This window comes from Camelus bactrianus, chromosome 8 (assembly GCF_048773025.1).
Source record: "Camelus bactrianus isolate YW-2024 breed Bactrian camel chromosome 8, ASM4877302v1, whole genome shotgun sequence".
NCBI classification, from domain to species: domain Eukaryota; kingdom Metazoa; phylum Chordata; class Mammalia; order Artiodactyla; family Camelidae; genus Camelus; species Camelus bactrianus.
Genome location: NC_133546.1, coordinates 7,103,565 through 7,131,139, shown reverse-complemented (window position 1 = coordinate 7,131,139; position 27,575 = coordinate 7,103,565). Strand labels below are relative to the sequence as shown.

Sequence of the window (27,575 nt, the reverse complement as noted above, 5' to 3'; positions counted from 1 at the left end):
CTTGATTAAGGTGGTTCTATCAGACCTTTCCATTGTAAAAATATGTTCTTCCTTCATTAGGGAAATATCCTTCTAGGTATTGTGAATATTCTGGTTTGGAATTATTTTTCACATGATGGTTTTAGTTTCCACTGAATAGCGTTGCCTGTATCCGTTGTAACATCGGAGTTGCAAAATATGACCCTTTCTTGATGGCCACAGTTGGACATCTGAGTACTCCCTTTGAGCCACTACAACACTTTTCCTTTCTTGGGCCATATTCCTCTTTGGCAATATAGCATAGCGGCTAAGCCACAGGCCCTGGGACTGGCTTGGGCTTAAACCTTGGCTTCTCCAATTACTAGCCGTATGACTTGCAAACTATTTAATTTCTCTGTGCCACACTTTCCTTATGTGTAAAATGGGTGCTTATAAAGATACCTCTCTTATAGGATTGTGTTAGGATTAAATGAGCTAAATCAAAGCACCAGAACTGTGCCAGGCACATAACTACTGCTTAGTAAATGTTAGCTATTATTGTGTGTGTTTGAATTCCTGCTTTGCTGCAACACAGTGGCTTTGGGTAAGTTACCTAACATCTCTGTGCCTGTTCCTCATCTATAGCAAAGTCCCCAGATTCATGCTTGTTAAATAGTAGTACAGTGTCTTCTGCGGAGTAAGTATTTTTAAAAAGATAAGCTGTTACCAATGTAACTATTCTGTATAATAATATTATTCTATATAAGGTAAACTTTTTGAGCCCATCTCTTTTCAGATTTACCCTCTTGCTTTCACTGTGCCTAGCTCAAAGCCATTCACACAGCATAGGTTTAACAAAATATTTGAATAGAGGGATTAATAAAGCTTTGCTGAGTGGCACTCACTTGACAGTTACACTTTTTACCTCCTTTATAGTTCAAGTCCCTACATTTGTGCCGCCTTCCTTATTGTAGGAAGCACATGCTTGGGAAATAACATTGCCACAGAAGACTGTGAGAGGCTCTGCTGGGGAATAGTTGGAAAACTCCGCGCAGCGCCTCCGCAGGGCAAGAAAAGTAGGTTCCCCAAGCAGCACGGCTGTGCGTTCACGGTGGCATTCACAGCTTGGCACTTAAGTCTAAACCTTCTTTTTCCCCGCCCCCCGTATATCGGTCGAAAGTGGGAAACGGTGACTCCAAGTTGGGAAGCACCCACATCGCGACCCAGAGTGCGCGCTGGGAGAAACGGAGGCGGGGGCCGGGTCCCCGCGGTGACGGCCGCCAGGACACAGGCCTTCAAGCCGCACCTGCGCCCGCGCGCCCGCCGCGCCCGCCGCGCGCGCGGCTTCCTGCCCCGCGCGAGCGGCGCTCACGTGACCGGGCCTGGGCGGAGCCGGGCGGGCGGGGATCACCTGAACAAGGGAGTCATGTGAGCGGGGCGGGGGAGGGGGCGGTGCCGGGCAGCAGTCACGTGACCGGTTCCGGGGCCGCCGAGCCCAGACGAGCCGCGCGCCCCTTCGGCTCCAGCTCCGCTCCCGCTCCTCTCGCGCTCGTGTCTTCCTCCGTCTCCGCCCTGGCGGCTCAACCATGTCCCGGACGCGGCCCCCGGCAGCCGCGCGCCGCTAGCCCCGCGCCCGCCGCGCAGCCCGGCCCCGACGCGATGGGGGCCGCCGCCGGCCGGAGCGCCCACCTGGGGCCGGCACTCGCCGGCCGCCCGCGGGGCTCCCTGCTCCTGCTGCAGCTGCTGCTACTGGTCTGGGCCGCCGGGGCCGTGGGGACCCAGGGCGCCGAGTTTCCAGAGCTGTGCAGGTGGGTGGCTCGCCAGGACGCAGTCTTCGCTCCTGGTACCCTGGCGCGCGGCAGGCGGGGTAGGGGGCCGGGGGCCCTGGGAGGAGGGGCGGGGGTCTCGGAGTCGCCTCTGGTCCGCCCTCCCCCGAGGGAAAGTTGCCCGCGTAGTGGCGAAGGGTGAGAGATTGGGGGTCGTGCGCGCTGGTCGGGGGCGCGGGGGACCAGGCGTCCTGGCGCTGGCCGGGGTCCGCCGCCGGGCCACTTGTGGCTGTCAACTAAGTCCAGGGCGGCTTTGTGTGCGAGCGGCCGGCCGCCGCGACCCGCCCGGTGACATACTGCGGGCAGCCTCACGCCCAGCGCCTGCAAAACTTGGAGGACGCAGGAACTACAGCTTTGCTTTGTTCCCACTCCACGTTTTCCTCAAAGTTCCAGCAGCGGGGCTTTGGAAGGGCCCCTCAGTGTGGAAAGACTCACCCGCACGGATGACCATGGAGTTGGGGGGTTTGGGTTTCATTTGCTGATTGATTCCCTACATGTGGGTTTTCCATTTTCACTTTGAAGTAGCTTTTTTGCAGAAGGTGACTTTTTCTTTTTCTTTTTCTTTTTGGATGAGGGGAGTGGAGGGAGGTCATCCAGTATTGGTTTTCAATTCTTCACCCTTCACTTCTCCAAGCCTAACTTCCTGTCTGGTTGCTCACATGATGTCATTGTCTCCGGGTGGACTATTCTAGTGGAGTCTTTTGCTCTGGGAACCATGATTGTATCATCACTCGTCCCAGTGAGGGCTGTGAGGGTCCTGCCGTCGCTGGAAATCCCCGTATTGGGGAACTACCAATTCTGAGAATTTTCTGACCAACCTTCTCTGGACTGTTCGGGATGATGGATAATCCAGCTTTTATTTATTTTTAAAATTTCGGTTAAAAAAAAAAGATGAAAAGTTCTGAAAGACTAGTGAACAGTCAGCAGTTACCCCTGGTGCTAGTAAGGTACTTCTCAGGATGAAGTTTAGCGCAGTCTGAGCTGAATTTTGAGTTTGTGTTGGGGTTTTTGGGTTCTTATTCTTTCCTTGCATCAGAGATGGGCGTATTAGCACCCCTGAGTTCAGACCTTGCAGAAATTGTTATTCTGAGGAGAGCGAGGCTGAACTCACAATGGAACGGAAAAGGCCCATATTCTTCCTTTTCCCTTTCTTGGAAAGGGGTAGGAGGGCAGGATACTTCTCATTCCTTTATAGGCCAGTTAGCTGCCGTTAGACACATAGTTACTTACATAAGCCCCCTGTTAAGAGAAAGAAGGGCAGCAACTAACACAAGGTCAGACTGCAAGTGACCTTTAATGGAGGAACTCTTGGAGTAATGGCCGCTGTGACCAAACGCATCTGTGAGAAATTCGCTCAGCTGGGCCAGTGTTGTTGAAGTCTTGGTGGTGTTAGCAAATTGGCATTCATTTCTTAATAGTTAAGGTTAAAGTTGGCCTCAAGGGCAGACCCTTTCTCTGTGGCTGCTCGAGGAGGCCCTCAGTTTTGTGTTAGGGGTTGTCATCACAGCGCCTGGAACTTGGTTCATGAACTTCATCTCAAGGTTGAATGCGGCCTCTTGGTCCAGTAGGAAATGGCCGTTGTGTGTTTAAGCACGTCCTCCTCATGGTCACGTGCGGGCATAACTTAGCAAATGCTAGACCGTCTTCCGAGGGGGATATGCATTTAGTGTGTGCCCTCTGTGGTCTTAGGACAGCGTTAAACTTGGTGTGTGTGTTCTTTCTGCCAGCTTTCCTCAGAACCGCAGTCCCCAGCCAGTTCACAGCTGGGCCTGTGCACATTTCTTTCCCATTATTGCTCTGTGGTTTCGCACTGAGACTTCTCCAGAGCCACTTTTAATCTCTCTTTTAAACCCACTACCTGCACAGTGAAATTCTTTGTTACTGTTTCAAGTGGATACCTTGTCTTAAGTTCTTAAGACCTTTTTTTTTTTTCTGGGGGCGGGGGTGTTAAAAAATCTGTGTACTTAAATGAGATAACACTGGTTAAAAGTTCCTTAACTCTAGCATGTATTTCAATGGGATTGCGAGCTGATCATTTTTTAAAATCCAGTATGAAAACTTGTGCCAAGCAGCACCAAAACAGGACGTGTTAAGCTGCCTTCTCACTGTCTCCCTGGTGTCCGTTTGTAAGTAACTCCCCCAGGTCTCCCTGGGAGTATGGCAGGTCGACTTCTGCTGTGACTTTGTGCGGCTTGCCTAGGTGGCAGTCCCCGGTAGACACAAGGTCACATTCTGACTGTTTATGAATTGGTTGCTCATAACGAGGAACACATTTTTACATTGAGGACCCTCCTGTTCACTGTGGTTTGGTGCCTGGGACAGTTTCCAGACACCCATCGCCTCAGCCGTGGGACTGGACTGCCCAGACACCATACAGCTTCAGCCAGAGGGCCCTGGGAGCGCATTCTCATGGTCGCTGGACGGGGGAGCTGGATTTCCAGGGAAACAACCTCTCCTCCCCGAGCCCAGCTCTCTAGAACCCGGGAGCGCTCCTTTCTCCTGCAGCCCCTTAGGACCAGCAGGAGGGAGGTCCAGGCCTGCTTCCGGGGAGCCGGCAGGGCCTCTGTGAACCCTCGGTGGGGGCAAAGCTTCGGGCTGAGCTGCGGCTCTGACCACTCCGGGGGTGGGGGTGGTGGGCAGAGGTGCCGTCCTTGGTGCAGTTAGTTATTGAGGGGGATGGAGGAAACGGCCGGGCAAATAGTTCAGCCGCAGTTTAACACATTTGTGCCCACGGAAGAGCAGGTCTCTGCGAGTGGAGCGCTGAAAAGCAAGGACAAAGGCAAGTTTCCCAGAGTGCATGTGGCTCTCCCAGCACTTTAGGTAAGTTGCTACTGGTTCTTTGGAGAGCCTCAGTCGTGTGTTTCTGAAGCTTCATGAGGATCACTGCCCCTGTGCTGCGGAAGAAGTTGGTGATTCTAAATCACTCGGCGCTTTCTCGGGAGGTGGTGCGTAGTAGAAAGCACTGGATTCCAGAGGCCAGTGGGACTGGTTGAGGTCCTGGGGCCCAAAGGAGTGTCATGGTGGTGAGGGACATCCAAAGGTCAGTGGGACAGGACCTGCGAGAACAAAGGCAAGGCAGAGGCCAGGCCATGCAGAGTCACCAAAAGTGACCAAAGGCCCTCCACTTGTCCACAGCTTTACTCTTGACTGAGTTACACTTTGTAAAAGGCCATCTTACATATTTGTGTAATAGGTGAGTTTCCATCCTTTTTTTAGGTGTTAATAACATTCTTAGTGAGTGAGGTCTTGACAGTTTGTCCTGGTTATAAAATAACACACTGGGCTGGCTTGATTTAGGTAGTTCAGTACTTTAACATTTTTTCAGAACAGTTGTATAAATACTGGAAAGTTTTTTATTATATTGAGGACAAGAGAATAATGAAGCCAACTGGGAGATGAGGTTGGTTTAGTTGCTGTCTCTAAGGAGATTCCACCCCGAACCCTGTAATTTTTTTTTCCCTGAGGAACAGTGCTTAATATGCCTAATTTGAGCCACATATTGAACCTGGACCACATCCATTTGTGTGTATAGATTTCTTGCAACAATAAGTATGTGTAGCCCAAGATTGTTAATTATGGGCACATTAGACTATGTGCTTTAATTCTAAGAACAGCATCCTGACAAAGTCCCAGGAAATGAATTCCTGATTGGGTTTCATATCTTTTATCGGTCTTTCACAGAGGGATTTTTGAAGGATGAGGTTGAGGAAAATGGTTTAGATGTCTTGCCTTTCTTTTGATCCTGGCATATTAAAACTGTTGTGCTGGGCAGAGGAAATTCACGAGGGTCACCGAACTGGGGCCAGTGCAGAAAGTAGCTCGTGGCTTTGGAGATACTGTTTTCTTTCTTTTTCTTTCCTTTTGTATTTTTTTTGTTCCCAGCCCTGAGACCTTTGGCAGTGTCCCCACTGGTCATGGATAAGGTGGTATGAGGAGGTGGAGGTGGTTAGATTGTCCACCTATGGGTCCTTTGTGTTTTCCTCAGAGCTGACTCCTGACCAGTGAGGGACAGAGGCCTGAATTCATGCTAATGGTGTCTCCTCACCTTTACTCCTGGCAAGGTGACACAGGGTTCATTTATTCTCCAGGTACTCCTTAGGCATTTCTTAAGCAGAGGGGAAAACTGGGAGAGGCCAGAGCTGGAATGGAGACACCACAAAGTGGACAGCACACTGGGATCCGGGAGACTGCTGGCCACCACTGCTCTCCCCAGGGGGCCGCAACACTGAACAGTGTCCCAATTTTAGATAATGTGTAATCTTAGTTTTGATTTTTGCTAATTTTAAATAATGTATAATCTTAGTTTTGAGTTTCTGTTTGATCCAAGACTACTCTAGATGTTACTGGTTTTTGGCTACTTATTACCAAAGCTATTGTGAATATTTGGTTAAGATTTTGTGTGGACATGTGCGTTTTTATTTTTATTTGTTCGATAAACACCTAGGAGTGGGGTTGGTCAATGAATGGGGAGTGAGTGGTAACTTCACGGGAGCTATCAAACTGTATTCGGAAGCGGTTGTCCACTCTGATGTCCCACCAGCAGTGTGAGAGGTCAGGTTCTACATCCTTGTTGATAGTGATCTTATCAGTATTTTAGTTGTATCCCTCGTAGTGGATTTGTCTCGGTATCTCAGTGTGGTTTTAGTTTTCACGTCCCTGCTGACTCATGGTGTTGAACATCTTTTCTTGAATTTATTGGGGTGCCTAATGGTGTTGAACAGTTTTCATGTGCTCATCGCCCATTTGGATCTTTTGTTGTGATTCTTAAAAAAAATTTTTTGCCCCTCATCCGTTAACACTTTTTTGGGGATCATCTTCCTGAATTTTAAGAGTTGTTTATGTGTTCTTAGTCAGGTCCTTTCTTGGGTATGTTAGATACGTATTTTCCCCCAGTCTGGCTTGCTTTTTTATTTTCTTAATATGTCCTTTAAAGAACAGGTATTTTTAAGTTTCGATGAACTTTAATTCATCTTTTTTTTTTTTTTTAATGGTTTGTGGTTTTTTTTGTAGCCTAAGAAATCTGTGCCTATCCCAGGGTTTTTCAGCCTCAGCAGTACTGACATTTGGCCTGGATAAATCTTTGTTGTGGGGCTGTCCTGTGCATTGTGGGGTGTGAAGCAGCACCCCTGGCTGCTTCTACCCTTTAGATACCAGGAGCGCATCTCCCTGCCCCCCGTCAGTTGTAACAAACAAAGATGTCTTCAGGTATTTTAAGTGATCCCCGTGGGGCACAATTACCTCCAGTTGAGACCCACGCTGAGGTCAGAAATTTTTTCTCCTGTGTTTGCTTCTAGAAGTTTCACAGTTTTAACTTTATGTTTAACCCTATGATCAATTCTGCAAGTTAATTTTTATGTATCCTGTGAGGAAGGGGTGAAAGGTTCCCCCCCATTAACATATCTATTCCTGTTTACTAGTGTTTTATGTAGGGGGCTTGCGACTGTTTTTAAGTGAGCTCAGGCTGTAATTTTCTTTGCTGTACTATTCTTGGCTGAATTTTTTTTAAATTTTTATTTTAAAAAATTCTCATTTAGGCCCCCCTTTTTTTTTTTAATGGAGATACTGGACCTCATGTATGCTAAGCACATGCTCTCCCACTGAGCTATAGCCACCCATCTTGGCTGAGTTTATTATGAAGAATGCTTGCTTTGTGGAAAGAGCTAGTTAGCTTTTAGTATTTTATATTCAGTGGAACAGGATGGACAATTGCTCTTCCTTAAATTTTGGTAGAATGCATTAGTAAAACTATCTGGGCCTGGTGCCTTTGTGGAGTTAAATTGTAGTGGAAGAGGAGTTTTACTTATGGTTCCAGTTTCATTTACTTTATTTTGAATAAATTTGACTTATTTTGAATGAATACATTTGATTTAGTACTTTTTCTTGAGTCAATTTTGGTAATCTGTTTTTTCCCAGGAAATTGTCATTGTGATTACATATTCATGTATGAATGTGTAGCAAGCTACTTTTACGCTTTGGAAAATACTTCTTTTATTTGTAGGTAAATTAAAAAACATTCCTGATGTTTATTTCCTTTTTTCCCCCTTAATCATATTTATTAAAATTTTATTTACTTTTTTTAGTCTTTTCAAAAGAACTGGCATTTTATTTTATTCATCATCTCTGTCACCGTTGATTTTTGATTTGATTGATTTCTGCTCTTTATTGCTAACTTCTCCCTCATTTTTCTTTTTCTAGTTTGAGTTGAGAGCTTAGATCTTTTATTTTAAATCTTACACAACTAAGAGATGAGTTTAAGGCAGTGTGTTTCTTTGTCCTGAGTACTGCACTACTCAAAAATTTTGATACATAGCTTTTTCATCCTTCAGTTCTAAATATTTCCTTCTTGTACCCAAAAGTTCTATTTCAACTTCCTTGACCCACTAATTCTTTAAAATCTTTTCCCCCGTTAAGTGGATTTTTCCCCCATTGTGGGCAGTAAATGTGGTGAAACTTACTGGCATTTCCCTTGTGGCTTAGCACCTGGTCAAGTTGGTAGTGTTCTTTGTGTTCAGAAAAAATGTTCTCTGTTTGGGTCAACGTTTCATGAATTGTGCTGTTCAGCTTTTCTTTATCCTAACTTATTCTTTGTCCTGCTTGGCTTGTCTTTTATACTTTGTATCTGGCTACCACTTTGGGCAGGGTTGCAGAAGAATGTCTCTGTCCTGTCTCCCAGCTTAGGAGTTCTGTTGTTCATAAGCTCTTCTACTTTTTTTTTTTTTAATTTTGCCAAAGTCTGTAGTTGACGTATATTCACAGCTGCCTGTTCTTTCTTCATGGATGTCACAGCTTTCATCGTCCCTTGGAAGATGTGCTGTAAAGTTCTGCTCTGGTTGCTCTATTAATTCTCTTTCCTTGGGCCCAGTTCCTTTGTTGGCATTTGTCATCTCATTTTCATGGTGTTGGTGCCCTGGTGACGACTGGTGACTCTGGACTGTGCTCTTTGCAGTCGATCTCCTCTGGGACATTTTTTGCCTCTCTTTGTGCAGCTGTGCAGGAAAGAGCTGAAAGCAGTTGTTGGAGCTCGGCTGTAAATTGTTTGGGGGGAGACCGGGGGATGGGCAGGGCGTTCCTTTGGCTGGTGTGTCTCTGTGGCTGGTCTTAGGTGCTTTTCTGTCCTCCCGAGTATCACTCCCAGCCCTGTTCCTGCTCCGAGACAGCTGCTAAGCCCCTGTTGATTGTGATTGGCAGAGTACAGCATGTTCTGCCTGCAGCTGGAGGCAGGAGAGCTGGATTATTGAGTTGGCTGTGGCAAATCGCATCTTTTCTCCGGATCTGTTTCCTCCCCAGGAGAGGTGGGAGTGGAGTTCTGGAAGACCCTGTCCTGCTTTTGAATCTGCACTCCTCCTTCCTCAGTAAGGCCTCAGGCCACTTACTGCTCTGCTGAGGTTTTAGAATTTCCCTTTCTGTCAGTGCAGGGTGCTCTCATGTTTTTAGGGTGGTATGAGAATCAGAGTGTGTAAGTGCCTGCCCATCCTCAGTGTTTCTAAGTGGCAGTGGTGGCAGCGATTGCTTTCTATGTATAAGTTAGAGTCTGCATTAGGTCAGTGGTATTTTTAGCTTGTTACTCTGCACCCCCGGGTTCTCCACTGGGGCCTAGGAGTTTCAGCCTCAAGCAGAGGGCATGTGTTCTTTATGTTCTATACAATGGCACTCCACCATAAGAGTCCTTTTGCAAAAGAAATGTTTCCATCATGTAAAAAAGTTTTAAAGCCACCGGACTAAGTGATTCTCAGGGTCCACTTTGCATCCAGCGTGCTGCGGTTCTGCGGTAATGTGTCCTTCAGGCTCCCTGCAGCTCTGAGTGGCAGATAGCCTCACCCCAGGAGGAGCCACATGGTAGGAGGTGTGGGCTCCGCGAGGGTGCCAGGTGCCACGTGTCGGGCCGGCCCTGGGCCCTTTCCTGCTGTTCTCTTGGCATCGCCCTCCTTCCTGTGGCAGCTGCAGTGGTCCACCGTCCCGGGAAGAGGAGAGAGCCTCCTTGTTCATCTTTTGTCGGGGTCACGAAGCCCCAGAGGACTGAGACCGCACTAGGCTTCCCTGGAGGGGGCGGGGGCCGGATTCCAGGGGCCTGTTGTGGGTGGGGGCTGGGACAGGAATGCGGCCCCATGGGGTGGGTGTGGGAGTGCCGGGTAAGCTCCACTCTGCCTACAACTTAGAAAACAGCTGCCCCCGGCGGGGTTTTGAGGTGCCCGAAGCCGCGCGTCACCAGCCTATTTCTGTCTCCCTGTTCAGCAGCTGGGGCTGGGGTGGGGGGTGGGGGTGGAGCAGGTCGGGTGCATCCTGCGCAGCAGCAGGGTGCGGGGCTGGGAGCCCAGCCCCTCCAGTTCCCCAGAGCATGAGATTTGCCCTTCAGATCGGCCAGAGACCTTTGGTGGGAGTTTTCTGTTGCCTTTTGTGTTGCTTTCAGATCCCCCCAGAGCAGCAGTCCTTCCATAAACATATGGGGGCAGCTTCCCCCGGGGTGGGAAGCAGATTCCTGCAAGGGTCACCGTTCACTGGGGGCCCGGGGAGCGGTAGGAAGTCAGAGAGATCGTGACAGTATCAGTTTTAGTTCTGTTTTGGGATATGAAGGGGTCAGGGGAAGACTGAGGAATGTGGAAACAGCGAAAAGTGGCCTTTCCGGGTGGGCGGCCTGGGAGGACAGTTTAGGAGCCGTCATTCCCATCTGAGCCTTCGCGCTTTGGGGTTGTAAATACTCTCCGCGCGTCCGTGTGTGCTGTAATAAAGCATGCGGAGCGGGAGTATGCGCAGGGAGCTCACTCAGGAGGAGCTTGACCACTGGATTTTGATTGTGTGTAAAATTAGTTCATTGCCATGTTTGAATATCTCTGTTCTCAAACCAGTTTTACACTAAAAAAAAAAAATTTTTTTTTAATGGAGCTACTGGGGATGGAACCCAGGACCTCATTCATGCTGAGTATGCGCCCTACCACTGAGCTATTCCCAGTCCCTCAGTTACACATTTTAAAACATTGTTTTGTACTGAAAACAGCTCCCCAGCCCTCCCTGCTCCTTGCCTGTGGTCTGCAAATAGAAACCCAAACCGCCAGCATGGAAGGGCTGAAGAACTGGGTTCCTAGAACTGACAAGGGTGCGTCTCCACTGAGTCACCCTCTTTGTTCCTCCGAGGCTGCTCCACCTGTTGGCCGTCAAAGTGTTACTCACCACAGACAAAGTGAGAAGCCAGTGCGGCTCTCTCTTCTGCCTTTTTAGAGTTGATCCTTTAGAGGAGGCGTGTGAGTTGGTGGCTTTGGTTGATGTACTGAGGCTGGGAAGAGGAGCAGTGGGGAGGTGCTGTTTTGTACAGGGTGCACCGTCCCAGGGTCTTTCTGGAGGCAGAGACCATGAAGGAAGTGAGGGCATCACCTGTGCATCTAACTGGGGGAAGAGTGTTCGAGGCAGAGGGACCCATGGGTCAGATGCTCTGGCAGGAAGCAAGACTGGGAAGTGGTACAGGGGCCACTGTGGCCGCAGAGGCAAGAGCCAGGGAGAGGGTGGTTGGAGAATTATCTAGTAATGACTCTGGCTTTAATTCTGAGGGAACCTGGGAGGATTTTAATCAGAGGAGTGACCTCGGGTGGGGATGGCCTGAGGGAGGATGCTTTCGATTGTGGGAGGCACCCTGACTAGGTCAGGAGTTACAACAGTTTGAACCAGGGTTGTGGCAGTGGGTCTGGTGAAAAGTGACCTGATTCTGGGTATTTTGAATACGGAGCTGATAGGATTTGTTGATGATTGGATTTGGGATGTAAGGAGAGAAAGAAGAGAAAGCATGGCTCTTAGCTTTTTGGTCTGAGCAGTTGAAAGGATGGAGTTGCCGTTTTCAAAGACGGGGAGGCTTGTGGGAAGAGCAAGTCTAGGGGGACCTGGAGAGACTGGTTGGGGGTTGTGCCTGTTCGCAGGTCATTCAGTGGAAGTGCTGGGGCGGGCCGGGGTGGGAGGTGGTTGCCGTTCCTTTAGGTGAACGCATAAGGTGATAGCTGATGTGACAGTGGCCCTGCGCTTCCTGTTCCCAGCTGGGTGTTAGCTTTTCTGAGCCGTAAGTGCCAGTCTGATATTTGACCCCAGCATCTTCAAAGCAGAGACTTTCCTCTCATGTCAACCTCACTGGCCTTTGTGAAGAACTCGCACTCAATAGCGGCCTCGTTATTAACATGAACTCAGTCAAGCTGACTCAGAAGGCAGACCTTCTCATGCAGTGAGGGCTCTGAAGGAAGGGTACTGGGTCTGGGAGGGTTTTGGGGACTTTGGGGATGACCTGTTAGGGGACTGAGCATTAAGGTTTGATTTCTGTGCTGTGGGCGGGGTTGATGTCAAAGGGAGTTGAATTCAGACATCTGTATAATTAAGAAGGAGGTTTAGCTTGTAATTCAACCCATTTTTAAGCATTCGAGGGACAAAGGATGAGAGCATCCAGATTTTAAAAAGGGCCTCACAGAGCAGGGTTTCAGGTTGAAATCCTGGCCTGCATCCTGATACCATAGACTCGATCTGAGTAAAAAATGCAGCAGGTGCGGCAGAGGCGGACAGGCCGGTCCTTCGTGGCAGGATCTGGTGCGGAGGGTGCTTGCCGAGTTACCGAGAGTTCTAGCTTGCGCTGCAGCGACACCTCTTTAGGAAGAGTGTGTCCTGTCCTTTCCCACATGTTTCAGAGTCATCAGGCCTCTGTTCTGGTGAGCTAATGGCTACATGGCAGGCTCAGGTGGGCTTGAGTGCCTGTCCTGTCCCGAGATGTGGCAGGAGGCAGCTGGTGTGTGTGTGTGTGTCCTGAGCCCCTGGTGTCTGTCTTGAGCTCCGTCAGCTCCGTGGAGAGGGTCCCCCAAACACGGGGCCCCCTCCCTTTCTCTCTCCTCTCCAGGTCCAGGCAGTGTCATGTGACAATCCTTTAGGAAGGACTTAACCTTACCTTTTTTGTAAACTCGGGTTTTAAGCAGTCTGAGTCCTGCTGCTGACCCACACGAGAGCTTAGATCCTAGTCTCTCAGAAGTTGCATGTTCCCCGTCTGGATTTTCCTCATGGGGGCTGTGGGGTCGCTCACCTCTGTAGACTGGGGAGGTGGGGCTCAGAGAGCTTAGGTGTATCCCCCGGCGCTGGTGGGGGTGGGGCAGGATTCAGGGCCAGGCACCTTTTGGGGTGCCCCACTCTCCATTTCACAGGACCTCTGCCTGTCAGTCACGATGCTGGTTTTGAAAGCATCCCTGCTGACTCCCTGGCACCTTGGCCTCTGATGCTGACTTAGAGCCTTGCTTCCAGTGGCTCCTTCTCCAGACAACTGGCTTCCTGCTCCCAGGCCCTGCGTAACTACCCGGGAAAACCAAAGACTAATGTCTGGCATTTCCTTGTGTTTTGTTTTTTTTTTTTCAGGCCCCATATCTTTGTCCACAGCTTTGTGGGTTTGCTAGCATAGGAAGTGAAGTACTTCCTATATAAGCTTTTGGCTGTGTGGTGTCAGACTTCTGTGTCCCCGGCCTTCGGATCCGGGTGCAGATGTATCATGCCAGATCAGATTTTCCTCTTTTAGTGTCAGCAGCAGAAAGTTACTGACAGCAGCGGTTCCATTAGGCTCTTGACATCTCTGCTGCAAATGTCCATCTTGGAAACCCTGCCCCTCTCCGTGACCTCCTTTCTCCCTGTCACTTCCCACCCCCACCCCCCATCTTCCTATTTTAGGAGACTGTTCTAGATTTTTGTAGGTGCGTGGTCTGGAGGTATGAGCTGAGAAGCTATCTGATAGTGATAAGGGGCATTAAATGTGAGGCAAGTGTTTCCTGAATATTCCGTTTGAGGACTTGGATGCAGGCCCAGAGCTGAGAAGTCTCTTCTGGTGTCCAGGTCGGAAAGACGTTACATTCCCCTCATCCCCAGAGTTTTGAGTTCACTGCTTTCTCTGGATTCAGAAAAGCGCCCCTCTAGCCAGTGACCACGTTGTGTGAACTTAGCTCGTATATCACCAACTCGGGTCTTTTTTTTCCCTCCCAAAGGAAATCAAATTCTAGTTTCACACATGCTTATTAATTTTTATTACTGATTCCATCATGCCTCTATCCTGCTTTGTATACCGATGATTACAGGCCAGTAATAAAGTGTTTAACAGCCATGTGACCATGACCATAACCTGAAGACTCGGAGGGAGTGAGGGAACTAAGATATATTTCAAAAGAGTATGGCTGTGTGGCAATATGTGCGGAGTTCATGGAGCTGTTTTGTGTGGGAGGGAAGGAACTCAGTTTTCTAAGTTTTTTTTTTTCCTTTAAGCACTCGAGCATACCATGCATTTTATAATTGAACTTTCTATACTTCATTTTAGATGTTAGCTGCTTGAAAAATTTGAAAGAACCTCAAATTATATTTTGCAAGCCATCGCCATTTGGCAGGCATGCAGTGGTGAATAGTCTATGAAAACTCGAGAGGTGTCACAGTCAGACGCCTGTGTCAGAGGGTTGAGAAGTACTGTCCGGTTTAGCCCTCTGGCTTTTTGTTTTGACTTCTCTCTTTCTTTTGGATGGACATTTGTTCCCCTTTCAGTGGAGATGGCTCTGCGTTTCTCTTTGTGAAGCTCTCTGAACTCTAGGCAGCTGGGTTGGCCAGTTGAATTTGCTTTCCTTGCTGCCCCCAGACTGGTTCAGTTTTGACTGGGATGAGCTCTCGGTGTGGCATTTGCCAGAGCAGTGTTGGCAAAGCAGAAGCGCCTTCCTGTCCCTGGGCTGGTTGACAGTATGCTGCTTGTGGCCTTCCTGCTGATTGGTAATCTGCCACCACCGTTCAGGATATTATGAAATGTAAACCACATGCGGTTAAAATGGAACCTCTGTGCCACGGAACAGACGCAGACTGACAGCCGTCATCCACTGTCATTTCAGCAGGAGCAGTGGGATTACAGTCAGGGGCAGAGGGTCTTAAACTTTTATTAACTACTGGAACCACAGCCTGTGTGCTGAGCTTGCATGGTGCAGTAGTGAATTGTCCGTGTCCAGGGCATATTTCAGCCACATAATTCACTTTAAAAATCAGAGATCACTTAAAGCCATTTGCCTTGTGCGCGACTTCTGTCCTCTCCCCGTCCCCTGCTGGCTTTGATGGTCTGATTGCAGGGTGCTTCCGAGTTCCTCGTGACCCTTACTATTGGACTCTTGGTTGACGTTTTTGGAGGAGGCTTTCTGCTGAGCTAAGCAGTCATTTTAAGGGAGGGTATGAATCTGAGGTTAGGAACACAGTATAGGTGTGTTTCCTTCTTAGTGGAATCCTTAACCAGCCTGGATACAAAAGTGAGGTGAGTGCAGCCAGTGGGAAGGAGGGGGCCGAAGGAATTGATATTCTTTCCATGGAAACCTGTTGCGTGAGGGAAGAGAGCTTGCAGAAAGGCAGTGCCTTTGGTGTTGGGCAATTCTGACTGTGCAAAAGAGAAAGCAGAACTGGACGGGAGTAAATAGCAGCAGAAGTTTATTTTTAAATTTAAAAAAATATTTTTATTTTTCGAGGTTTAAAACTTGGGGAGGAACTTGAGCTCCGAGAAGTGTATGATCTGTGATCAGTGTGACATGACGGAGCCTGGATCTTCCCAGAGGTCACAGCTTTTCCTTGGGGCCCTGCTCACAAGCACCCACTCCCTCCAGAATCCTACATGCCATACAGGATCGGTCATTTTAGGGGCATTTATTGTGACAAGAGTTAAACTCTAAAGTGTCATGGAATGGTTTGCCAGTTTCAGTGTTGTGATTGAAACTAAACATTTTCTGAAGAGTGAAGAAAAACTTTAAAACATTGAAAATAAACGAGGCAGATTACCTGGCCCTCGGGGCTCCGCGGAGCCGGCCGTATGCCTGGCCATGCCATTCCGCAGTTGTGTGATGTCGGACACGGGGGTCCATCTCTCTGAGCCTTGGAGTCCCTGACTCCTGAGCTGGGGAATCTGAGAGAGTTGAACTATGGCGTGAGGAGCTTGGGCAGCTGTGCTGAGTCGACGTCTGTGCCTGTGGTGAGCTGTGCTGTGACGCGTGCTCAGTCCACGGGCCGGCATCCTTCGCAGCCCGCCGGCGTATGGTGACTCTGTCCATATACATGCCTATATGTCATTGTTCTGGGAGGGAGGACGTTCCCGTCCAGAGTCACTGTGCAGTAGCGGAACCAGACAGCTAGGAAAAATTAGCATTGGGTGGTGGGAAACGCGAAGAGGGTTGCATCAGAGCTCTGGAACCAGCAGGGACCAGCCGGAGCGATCTGGGGCCCTGCCACGTGTACGTGTGTGTCTAGAACTGTCAGGTTTGCTTTGAAATGAATTTGGAGTTTTTAAGAGTAGGAGTGGGAGATTGGCTTCACTACATTTTACAGTCTGAAAAAATGAGGTCGAATGGGAAGGATTTTGCTTGCTTTTGCTGATTTTCAAGGCCAGGTTCTTGCACAGATGGTTGTGTGTCCAGAAGAGCGTTTCTAACTGGGATTGGGCTGCCTCCCTGGAGGATATGAACTGAATTTTGCAAGACTGGGAAGTGAGCAGGGCTTCTCGGTGATGTTTCCCATTGACCACCTGCTTCCTTGGGCCTTTGTGGTTGTCCCTGTCCCATCCCCTTGTGTCCTGTCGTTTCCTGCAGATGGGACGGAGGATGGACTAGAACCGCGGTGTCTTTTTAGAAGGCTTGACCTGATATGAGTGTCAGAGTTTCATGAAAATGCCTGCTGGGCTTTCATACGTATCCTGCTGCGGGAGATGCTTGTAGAGGAGATGTATTTAAAAGATTCATGTGTTTGTGTGTGTGTGTGTGTAGAAGACTGCATTTCCACACAACTTGCAGCTATTTTTTTTCCATGATTTGTTTCATACTAAAAGTTTAAAATTTTAATATTGTAGCTTACTTTTTCTCTTTGGTCTAATGTGTTGGTCTCATTTTTTTCCTGTCTGGGTTTTTTTTTTTTTTTTTTTTTGTTTTCTCTTCTCAAGTCTTTACTTGTGTAAGCCAAAAAAGCTCAGTCTAGGATATAGACTTTTCTGTGAATCTCAGCTGCACCATCTCACTTGCTGGGCTGTTAAATAAATCGTTGCTGGATGTCCTCATTTTGGCTGTACGTGTTCACTTCAGGTAGGGAGTTTTCTAGTGGACAAACTTCTGGACAAAAGATTATTATTCCTCAAAGATACCGTTAAATTTTATTTAGCCTATATACTTTTATTGTTTCTGAAGCCATTCTCTGGTTCCAGAATATAATCATGATGCTTTTAAACTTTAGCATAAATTTGAAGAGTAATTTCAGCCTAGGCCACTCTGGTAGTTTGGCCTTCAGTCTGGCAAGGAGTCTAGAATCATCTAGTTCCAAGCATGTAATTTTCTTAAAAAGTGCTACTGGATTATTTATGACTTTCAATTTTAATGACATCGTCCTTAACAGATATTTACTACAAGCAAAAAGTGTCTCTAGATGATAATTTAACCTAAATAGGGTGCAAAGCAGGATAGACAGTAGTTTTTGGAACGTGCTCCGGGAGTTTTCAGATAGATTATTTCAACTGAATGATTCTTCCTGAGCTCCTAGTCGTGCAGGGCGCTAGGTGTGTTTGTTTTAAAGCAGACATGTGTCTGCTGGGGTCCAAGTGTTTTACATACTGATGGCTTGCAGGGCTGGTCCTTCTTTTTTTTTTTTTTTTTTTTTTTAATCTTTTTGGGGGGAGGGAATGAGGTTTATTTATTTTTTAATGGAGGTACAGGGAATTGAACCCAGGACCTCGTGCGTGCTGAGCACGTGCTCTACCCTTCCCCTGCAGTCCTTCATTTTTAAGAGAGGTGACCAAGGACTTTTCTCCAAAGTTTGGGTTTGGGAGTCTTGTTGAAGGTACTACCCTGTGCTGAGTGGTGATTAAAGTAACCCCTGAAAAAAACCAGCACTCAAGTACTTTTGCCCTGTTACTCCTGTACCCCTTAACATTTTGATAAATCTTGACAAAAAGTGTATGTAAAATGCAAATAGAGAAACGAAGCAGAATTGAATAGAGCAACAACTTTCTAGGAACCTTGATTTCCAGATAAGCAGGACAACGTGTCCCCCATTTTACTCTTTTTCATCTCTTTTCTGCTCCACAAACACATTCTTTACTTAAATATCACCTTTGCCAAAAACAGCAGCCGATTTCTGTTTTCCAGAAAAGCATAGCATTTTCAGGAACCATGTGGATTTCGTTAGGGTTGATTCCTACCAGTTGACTCATCCTGAAATGACACCTTCACATACCTTAACAGTGCCACTGCTTTACATCTGGCTTTAAATTTGAAGTCTGGTTTCCTGGAAAAACTTGGGGGTCCTGAGTAAGAGATTCACGATTTTCCTTAATTAACTGTAATTAATTGAAAAATTTATGAATACTCTGCAAATAAAAGCCACTAGCTTAAAATTTTAAGGGAAGATCCATAGCACCTTTGAGTGGCCTTTCTTTGCTTCAAGTACAAAATCAAAACTGCTTCCTTTAATTTGTGTGACCGGTGCCCCCATCTCCTGGACCTCACCTTCTGATGGTCTCTTTTTCCACCTGGCTCCAGCCACAGCCCCTCCTTTCCTTTGCATCATTGTGCTAAGTTTATTTCCGCCTCAGGACTGCGAGATGGCTAATCAGTCTGCTGGAATATTCTTCCCACCGTGCCTCCCCCTGGGTTGCTCTTTTTGCCATTGAAGCCCCAGGGAGAATATGATCTCAGAAAATGTCCCCGACTGAAGTAGCTGCTTGTTTCCCACCTCGTTCCGCTGTTGTGTTTTTGTCAAAGCTCGCCTGTGTTTAGTAGGTGGAATTTTCCTGGGTATTTTTTTACCTGTTTAATTTCTGTCCTCCCCAGGAATCTACACTCGGGGGGCAGGGATTTTTTTGTCTGATCATTGTTTGGTCATTGCTGTGCTCCTCAGTAAATACTTAAGAAATATTTGTGAGGCCAATGAGTAAAGGTTAGTGAAGGTTGAAAGAAACAGGCCTTGATGGATAGCTCTCTCGTGCTTGCTGTTAGTTGGGTCTCTTTCCTGGGCCGTGTAACTCCCCTGACTGTGGAGATAGCTCTAAGGTGTTCCTAATCAAGAAGCTGAGTTCAGTGGTAGCTGCTTGTGAGCCTGGCGTCACCCAAGGCCGGGCCCTTCACAAAGCACCCTGGCCAGTTTTTCAGGTTTCCAGGGGAGCGGTCCGCAGCCCTGCCTGAGCGCTCCTGTGGGCCCTGGCAGGGGGAACTGATGGGTGCCCTGACCCGGGTTCAGGAGAATGCTCGCCTCTGCTGTTGGGGTGGGGTCCCTCCGTTGCTGGATGGGGCTCTTCCGGACACCTCTTCTGGGCAGGGAGGGGTGTGTTGCCCGGTGTTTTGTGCTGGGTCATCTCGTCTGACGCCCGGTGGAGGGGGGCTCTGGGAAGTGGACTGCTGCCTCTCCTGGGGTGCGTTCTCTCCTCGAGCTGGTGGTGCTGTCCATAAGCTCCGGATGCATACATGTGGTCTCAGGGTTTAGCAGTTTCAAGGTCTCATTCCCAAGCCCTCCACAATTCCAGGATAGTCTAAGCAATTCTGATTTAATGTATCTTCCTTTTTTTTTTTACAACAGTAGTTGAATTAATGCATCTTTGCATTTTGTGAGAAACTTTTAATTTACGTTCCTCATTTCCTGTGTGCCCTTGCTGAGGAAATTTTACAAAATGGAGAAGACATTCTCCTTGGGAAGAGTGGAGAATTGGGAATAATTGTATGACAGGGCTGACGAAGCGTTATAGTTGACCCTTGAACAGTGTGGGTGTTACTTGTGCCGCGCCCCCACCCTCCCCCCACCCCGTCACAAATTCCCATGTAACTTTACAGTTTGCCCTCTGTGTCCACAGTTCCGCATCCGTGGCTTCAGCCAGTCGTGGTCACGTAGTACAGCAGTGCAGTACTTAATGGAAAAAAGTCACTTATAAGTTGACCCATGCATTTCAAACCCATGTTGTTTGAGGGTCAGCTGTATTTTTTTCCCAAGTATACAGATTGATTCATGGCCAATTGCTCAATATCTAATTTGCTGGAGGTTTGAGCGGACAGTTTTAATGCATGTAAAATGCTTGATATAGTGGATCAGCTAAAGTAAATGTTGTCTGATTTTGGATCAGACAGTCAACTTCTGGCACTGCTTCATCTTGTAAAAGGTAAACCAGAAGTAGAACTGTCTTGCATGCCATACTTAGTTTTTAAATAAGACAGAGTTAAAAACAACCCTGTGGTTTTTCGGCATTCCAGTGTGGTTGGAAAGGTTACTTACTGTCTTACAGTTCAGCACGATTCTTGAGCAGTTACTTACATATCTGAGTTGGTGTTCTTAAATTAATAGTAGAATTTTAAGTGTTTCAATGATCGTGGAGTTGTGAGGCTGCTTCAGAGCAGATTGAACCAGAGCGAGGTGGTATTTAGTGGTTTCTGCCCTGGCTTCTGTTCAACTTAGCATAGTTCTACTTTAATACTTTCCACTAATGAAAGCGTGTCTTCTAGGTTATGGTAGTCTTAAGCAAATGTGACTTGAATGTGAAACTAGAGAGAAGTTTAATTATTGGCAGATAAGTGACAGTGACAAATTGTTTTTCTTCCTTCTAGTTACACATGGGAAGCTGTTGATACTCAAAATAACAGGCTTTATAAAATCAGCATCTGTGGAAATATGAATATTGCCCAGTGTGGGTCATCCAGTGCTGTGTGTATGCACGACTTGAAGACAGACAGCTTTCGTTCTGTGGGTAAGTAAAACTCCCCTTAAATTATTGGGTGTGCAGGATCCCGATTTTGCAAAAATGACTCTGTATAACAGCCATCTATACAATTATATATGCTTATCATACATCATATACATTTTCTGTTTTATAGTGATTAAAAGTGGTAAAAAATTTAAATGTCCAGTATGAGATCAGATTCGGTCACTCCCGTCTAGTGGATACTCTGCAGTCAATCATTATGAAGAATAATGCGCATTTGTGTTTATCGATGTGGAAGGATGGTTCCTATGTGGCTCTGCTTTCTCATGTTTTTCTTAAAACTTTGTCTTTACTTTTCTCCCTCCTTCACCCCATTTCCTCTAGTGCCCTCTTCCTCCCGTGTTTGATTCTCAGGCAGTCTGTATTCACATAGGGTCAAAGATGGTCCCTGGTTTTGGGCTTATATTAAAAATGAAATAGTCCTAAGGACTGCCAATCCCAGAGGAAAAAGCACAAACACTTCTTTCCTGGGGCTCATTTCATTTCCCCAAAGGCCCTTCTTTCGTCAAGATCCCTTTTCTTGGAGAGGATGATGGGTCCAAGTGGTTAACAACCATACCAAGTAACATGGAGCAGGAAAATGGCAGATGCCTAAAGGAAGAGCTGTGGTGGGGGGACATAAAAGCAGCCGGTGTCTGCTGGATTTGGTGGCATGGATGCCTTGTGGTGACCTTTGACCAAGGCAGTTTCAGTGGTCAGGTCTGATGGTGAGGGTCAGTCATGAATGGAGACAGCATGTGACGGGGTGGTTTGGCAGTGAGAAGAGGGTCCTTGGTAGTTTTTTGGAGTTGGGAGCGGCAGCTTACCTTGGTAGCCCGATCTGTCATTTTGAATGGAAATTCCTAAACATACTTAAAAGGGCTTTTTAGAAAGTAATGTTTAGAGTAAGGTCCACTGAGGTCCAGCTCCTGTTCAGTTTCCTTGTGTCCAGATAAGGAAACGGTCTAGACTGAAAACACTGGTAAGAGGGATTGGAGGCTCAGGGGAGATCTGAGAAAGCACCAAGCTGTTCTGAACTCTTGGGCCAAATTTTCATTATTTTATGATATACTTAAAAACTTGCAAATGAGCTCAGTAGTTTCTGGGTTGGGGTCTTTTGACAATTCCTGGAGAGAGGCCCAAGTGTGCCTATTGGCCGGTGTTGCTCAGGTTTTCAGAAAGAGGAAAAGCAGTTTTCCTCTTGGCTTTATACTTGGCTGTGGTATTTTTGGTTAATAAAAGTATGTCTTCTAGGTGGTGGTACTACAGAATAGTGTAATGTAACATAGATGGATACCAGATGCAGGACACTAGGAGGGTGATTTGTGAGGTTGGCACAAAATTTGAGAATGATTAAATTAGGTAGGCTTTGAAAGCCAGGCAGGAGAGTTGATATTTTCTGGGGTAGGTAGTGGATCCGTTGTGGATTCTTTGTGATGGTAATGGGGGAGGTAATCCGATAAAATGTGTTTTTAGAAAGCTAGGCCTGATGGGATAGGAGAGGTTGGTTAAAAGAGAGAGTTAAAAAGATGAGTTAAGTTATGGGTTGACGATGATATAAAGCAGCCGTTTCTAATCTCATTTTACTCCCAGACACACAGGACATACTTTTCCTAGGGCCTCAGACTCCCAGAGGGAGAGAATGGTATGCTGGCCGATGTGTGCTTTCAGCGCTAGTGGTCATTGCCCCGTCCTTCAACTCAGGCAAGCACGCTGGCTTGAGTGAGACATTAACATTAACCTGGAGATCATCTAGACTCAGATCTCATTCTGCTAATGCATGTTACACAATAGAAATAACTAAATTTGTTACTATAAATTTAGTTTTATAACTAAGTAATAACTAAAATTGGTGTGCGCTTACATGCCAGGCATTATGTTTTTAAGTAAAATACCTCACTCAGTTTATGTGACTACTTTTGAAGGAGGTGATTTCATTTCCCTCGTTTTATAAATGAAGAAACTGAAGCATTCAATGGACAAGCCGCTCACCAGAGATTGCCTGGGTATGGATTTGAATGCTGGCAGGCCGACTGTAAAGCTGGGGTACTTACTTATTCAGAGTTCTTGTTCTGTGAGTCACAGGGTCACATCAGATTGTTGTAGAGCTAATACGGGGACCATGATGGGTAATCTGAACTCCTGGCTCTGAGAGGACAACTGGAAACTAACTTCTTACGAGCTTGCTAGAAAGGAAGAAAAAAATGTGAATTTTGAAAACAGCCACAAAAACTGGAGGTCCTAATAGGTCAGAGAAACAGAAGAGCTAGTATAGCAGTAGATCCAAATATATTTGAGAACTTAATGTATAACCTAAAATTTGGATGTAATTAAGCTATTCATCTCTTAGGAAACAGCTTTAGACCTCTCCTTCATACCGTGTAACAGAAATGATGGATTGGTTAAAATTAAAAAGACAATAGAACATTGGGGAAAACCCTAGAAATATAATCTGGAGGAGGTAGGAATTTCTCTTAATAAAGGATAAGAAAAACAAACAACCCTGGAGAAAAATGGCAAAGTGTGAGAACAGGCAATTCACAAAAGAGGGAATCCAGATGGTCAGTTCAACTTCATTCGTCAGCCAGGCATAAATGTAAATCAAAGCAATAATGAAATCTAATTTTTCTTCAATCAAATTGGCAGAAGTTTAAATGGTTGAATCATGGAGTGCTGGCAGGGAGCCTAAAAACGGGCACATTCATATATTGTCATAGGAAGATGGTTGTCTATAACCTTTCTGGGAAGGTAATTGATTTAACTTTTGTAATGCCTGCAAGAGCAGTTTCTCTACTTAGAAACAAGTATTAAGACCTCAACTTTGGTTTAAACAATATTACATTATTTTTGATTGAAAAAATCCTACATTAGTTCTTCCCTAGGCCAATGATGTTGTTACATATATAAATGTAGCAGAGTTTAGCAATTGTTGTTATGGAGTCTGTGAACAACATTTGGTTCCATTTACAACTTCGTTGAATCATCTTTACCAGATTTTAAAATGATTTATGCATTTTATATATTTGATTTTTTTTTGTTAAAAGTACTTCAGGTATTTCATCTGACCAAATTAAGTACTAATAAGAATTCTTATAGATTTAATAGTTTAAAAGAAATATGATAAACCTGAAATTCTCTTAGATGGTCTAATAGTGTGTCACAAGTCTAACTCAATTGCTTAGTTAGATAACCTTTGAACTAGAGTTACAACATTAAACATTGCAAGTCTGTAAAAATGCCAAATCTGTTTACATTCCTCCCAACATTCTAAATACTAAAACCATTAATACCATGATTTTCATTCAAAAGCTATGTATCCACTTCATGAAGGCTGTTACCAGATATTTGAACCTAGGAGGTAACGTACCACTAGGGAAGAGTGTTAATTAAGGTTACTCACCACCAAAGCCTGGGATTCTGACTGGCTTCTTATTGGTGACGTGGGTGTAGTAGGATCCAGTGATTCTGATTGTAATTGCTGGTCAAGTGACTTCATTTACACTAAGGAGCCTGGCCCCTGACTGCAGGAGGCACTTATATTATCTGATTCTTGTGTGTGCTTGAGGAAATCTATAGCAGCTATCCAAGTTGATCACTAGATTGAATTTTGCATCTCTGACTATTAAAATGGGAAAATATCTTTCACTCTTAAGCCTTATGTCTTTTGTTTTCTTAAAATCATATAATTCTATTGGATATTTAAGATGATATCTGGGATTATATGTTAGATTTAAAAACTGATTCCTGTGATGTACTTCTGTTAATCTTACCAATAGAAGAATTAGCACTGTACATGGATTTTTGTACAAAAAAATTTCTTGTAGCATTGTTAACTGTGGCAAATAAGCTGAAACATACTAACTGTGGGGATAGTTCAATAAATTGCAGTATATTTTATTCTGATTTGGTTAAATCACATCACAACAGATAAATTATATTTTAAAACAGCCAACACAATATTCATTTATTTATTTATAACAAATACTTGAATGAATCTGTCACCAAAGCAGACAAAAATCCCTTTTCTCATGGAGCTTTCATTCTAGCGGAGTGAGAGGGAGACACAAAAACAGTGGCTGAGTGATGTATTAGACTGTGATGAATGCTCTAGAAAAGAACAGGAAGGAGAGTCAGGTGTGCTGGGGTCTCAGGGGTATGTGTTCGGGAATATTCACTGGGGTAAGTGTCACTGAGAAAGTGACATTTGAGCAAAGACTTGAAGCCAAAGGGAGTGAGTCGTGTGGTTCTGGGGAACAGCCAGCGCAGGGGAAAAGGGGGTGGAGGAGAGCATCTGAGGGGCGTAGTGGGTGGTAGCAAGAGTGGAAATCTCTTTTAGAGTGTTAATATATATGTAAAGAGGAACAGACAAATAAGGCAATAGCTGGAGGGAAAAGCTAGAGAGAGGGGATTCTCTTAGTTTGGTGAAACATCACGTGAACAGTACACGTCGAAGGACACGATACAGTAGAGCAGGGAAAGTGGACAGCGAGGGAGGCCTTGCTGGAGCACATCGGAGACTAGCACGGAGAGGGCTGTCGGCCTGGCTGACAGGCTCTGAGCGATGTGTTGAGGAGGCCCGGCGGCCGTGCGCTGGGCCCCGCGGCCGCAGGCGGAGTCGTGATCGCCAGGCCTGGCAGCCTCAGCGAGGTCGAGTTGCGAGCTCGGCTGGGCTCGGCCGGGGACGGCGAGGGTTGCAGGCGAGGCCTGGCGGGCCCGGAGCGCGGCCTGGACGGGCGGGCTCTGGTGAGCGCGGCCTGGCGCGCAGGGTCTGCAGGACCCGGCGCGGCCTGGCCGGTAGCGCGTGGCCTGGTCTGGCGGGTACGGGCGAGCGTGGCCGGGCGGGCCTGGCGCGCAGGGTCTGGATGACCCGGCGCTGCCGGGGCTGTGGCTGTGGCTGTGGAGCGTGGCCTGGTCTGGCGGGCACGGGCGAGCGTGGCCTGGCGGGCGCCCTGGCGCTGCGCAGGGTCGGGAGGACCTCGCGGGGCCTGGCCGGTAGAGCGTGGTCTGGCCTGGCGGGTCCGGGAGAGCGTGGCCTGGTCTGGCGGGCCCGGGCGAGCGCGGCCTGGAGGGCCCGGCCTGGAGAGCGCTGTCTGGAGGGCCCAGCGCGTGGTCTGGCGGACCCGGCGCGGTCTGGTGGACCCGGCCTGGAGACCGCCGTCGGGCGGACTCGCCACGGCCTGGCGGGCTCGGCAAGTGCGGTTTGGTCTGGCGGGCCCAGGTGAGCGCGGCCTGGTCTGGCGGGCCCGGCCTGGAGACCTCGGTCTGGCGGGTCTGGCGGGCCCGGCGCGCGCGGCCTGGTCTGCAGGACCCGGCCTGGAGAGCGCGGCCTGGAGGACCCGGCGTGGTCTAGTCTGGTGGGGCCTCGCCAATGTGGTCTGGTCTGGTGGGCCCGGACGAGCTCGGCCTGGTCTGGCGGACCCGGCCTGGAGAGCGCGGTCTGGAGGACCCGGCGCGGTCTGGCGGGCCCTGGTGAGCGTGGCCTGGCGGGCCCGGTGCGCAGGGTCTGAAGGACCCGGCGCGGCCTGGCCTGGAGAACGCGGCCTGGTCTGGCGGACCCGGCCTGGAGAGCGCCGTCTGGTGGGCCTGGCGCGCGTGGCCTGGTTTGGAGCACCCGGCCTGGAGACCGTGGTCTGGAGGACCTGACGCGCGCGGCTTGGCGCGGTCCGGAGGACCCGGCGCGATCTGGCGGGCCCGGCGAGCGCGGACTGGTCTGGCGGGCCCAGCGAGCGCGGCCTGGTCTGGCGGACCCGGCCTGGAGAGCGTGGTCTGGAGGACCTGGCGCGCGCGGTCTGGCGGGCCTGGCGCGGTCCGGTGGGCCCAGCGCGCGGTCTGGAGGACCCAGCGCGCGGTCTGGTGGGCCCAGCGCGCGGTCTTGCGGACCCAGCGCGGTCTGGCGGACCCGACCTGGAGAGCGCGGTCTGGAGGACCCGGCGCGGCCTGGCGGGCCTGGGCGAGCGCGGCCTGGTCTGGCGGGCTCGGCTTGGAGACCGCGGTCTGGCGGGCCTGGCGCGCGCAGCCTGGTCTGGAGGACCCGGCCTGGAGAGCGCGGCCTGGAGGACCCGGCGCGGTCTGGTCTGGTGGGGCCCCGCCAGTGCGATCTGGTCTGGCGGACCCGGCCTGGAGAGCGTGGTCTGGCGGGCCCGGCGCGCGGTCTGGAGGACCCGGCGCGGTCTGGCGGGCCCGGCGAGCGCGGCCCAGCCCATTTGGCGCCGTCCTCGGGAGCTGGCCGTGGGCCTGGCGTGCTGGCCGCCGCCCCGCAGTCCTCGCCCGGCTCTCGTCCGGGGAGGACGGCCAGGCTGGCCGGTTGCCGCGGTTGTCTGCCGCGGTTCACTGCCGCGGTGCACTGCGGCCTGTCCCCGAGTGCCGGGGTCGGCAGCCGGTCCCGGCCACCAGGTGGAGCGGGCAGAGGAAGAAGGCGAGGTGGACAGGCAGGCGCGATGCCGATGGGGCCTGACGCTGAGGGATGCCGGTGCCTCGCGGCGCGGCAGCAGAGATCGGCCGGATCCCTCCGGCCCGAGGCCAAGGCCTTCCTCGTTTGCTTTTCAGGGCAGGCCCAGCAGTTTTGAGGAGCCCCCAGGAGCTCTGGGCACAGGGCCGGATGGGGCTGCCGTGTGGGGGGACAGGAGGCGTGGGGGAGGGTCTTTTAAGGTGGGGGGAGGGCGCTGCCCGGGAGCGCCCCCTTCTGGCTGCAGCGCGCGCCGTTTCCCGCCGGCCTAGCCCGCCCTCCGTGTCTCCTGGAGCGCAGCGCTGCAGGGGCTCGCCAAAAGCCCCGCCTTGTCTCCCGGCGCCAGACACGCCCACGGTGGGCGGGGCTATGGGCGCTGTCCACGGGGCGCTGTCCTTGGTCCCGAAGCTTCGGCGGGGCTTCTGCGCCTATTTGGTCGAAATAAGATTTTCAGACAGACCTGGGGAGTTTCAGGCAGAGAAGGACGATTCTGGCAAACCCTTGCCACGTAGACAGACAGGATAAAGAACCGCCATACTGTTGGTTTGGTGCTGTGGGTCTGAGGCCTGTTATCCCCTCTCCATTGTCATTTTAATTTTCACCTATCTCCTCCTTTCCTTTTTTTTTTTTTTTTAAGATC

The 27,575-nt window shown here is 48.7% G+C and overlaps 1 protein-coding gene across 1 annotated transcript in view; it reads left to right on the top strand.

Annotated features, from left to right (window-relative positions):
• The first annotated feature begins 1,468 nt into the window (after nt 1–1,468).
• Nucleotides 1,469–27,575, top strand: part of IGF2R (insulin like growth factor 2 receptor) — a 96,027-nt gene continuing 69,920 nt past the window's right edge. Inside the window, exons 1-2 of the mRNA XM_074368050.1 lie at nt 1,469–1,766; nt 20,357–20,496. Of these exons, the coding sequence (XP_074224151.1) occupies nt 1,618–1,766; nt 20,357–20,496 (289 nt within the window). The 5' untranslated portion in view covers nt 1,469–1,617. The remainder of the gene's footprint in view (nt 1,767–20,356; nt 20,497–27,575) is intronic.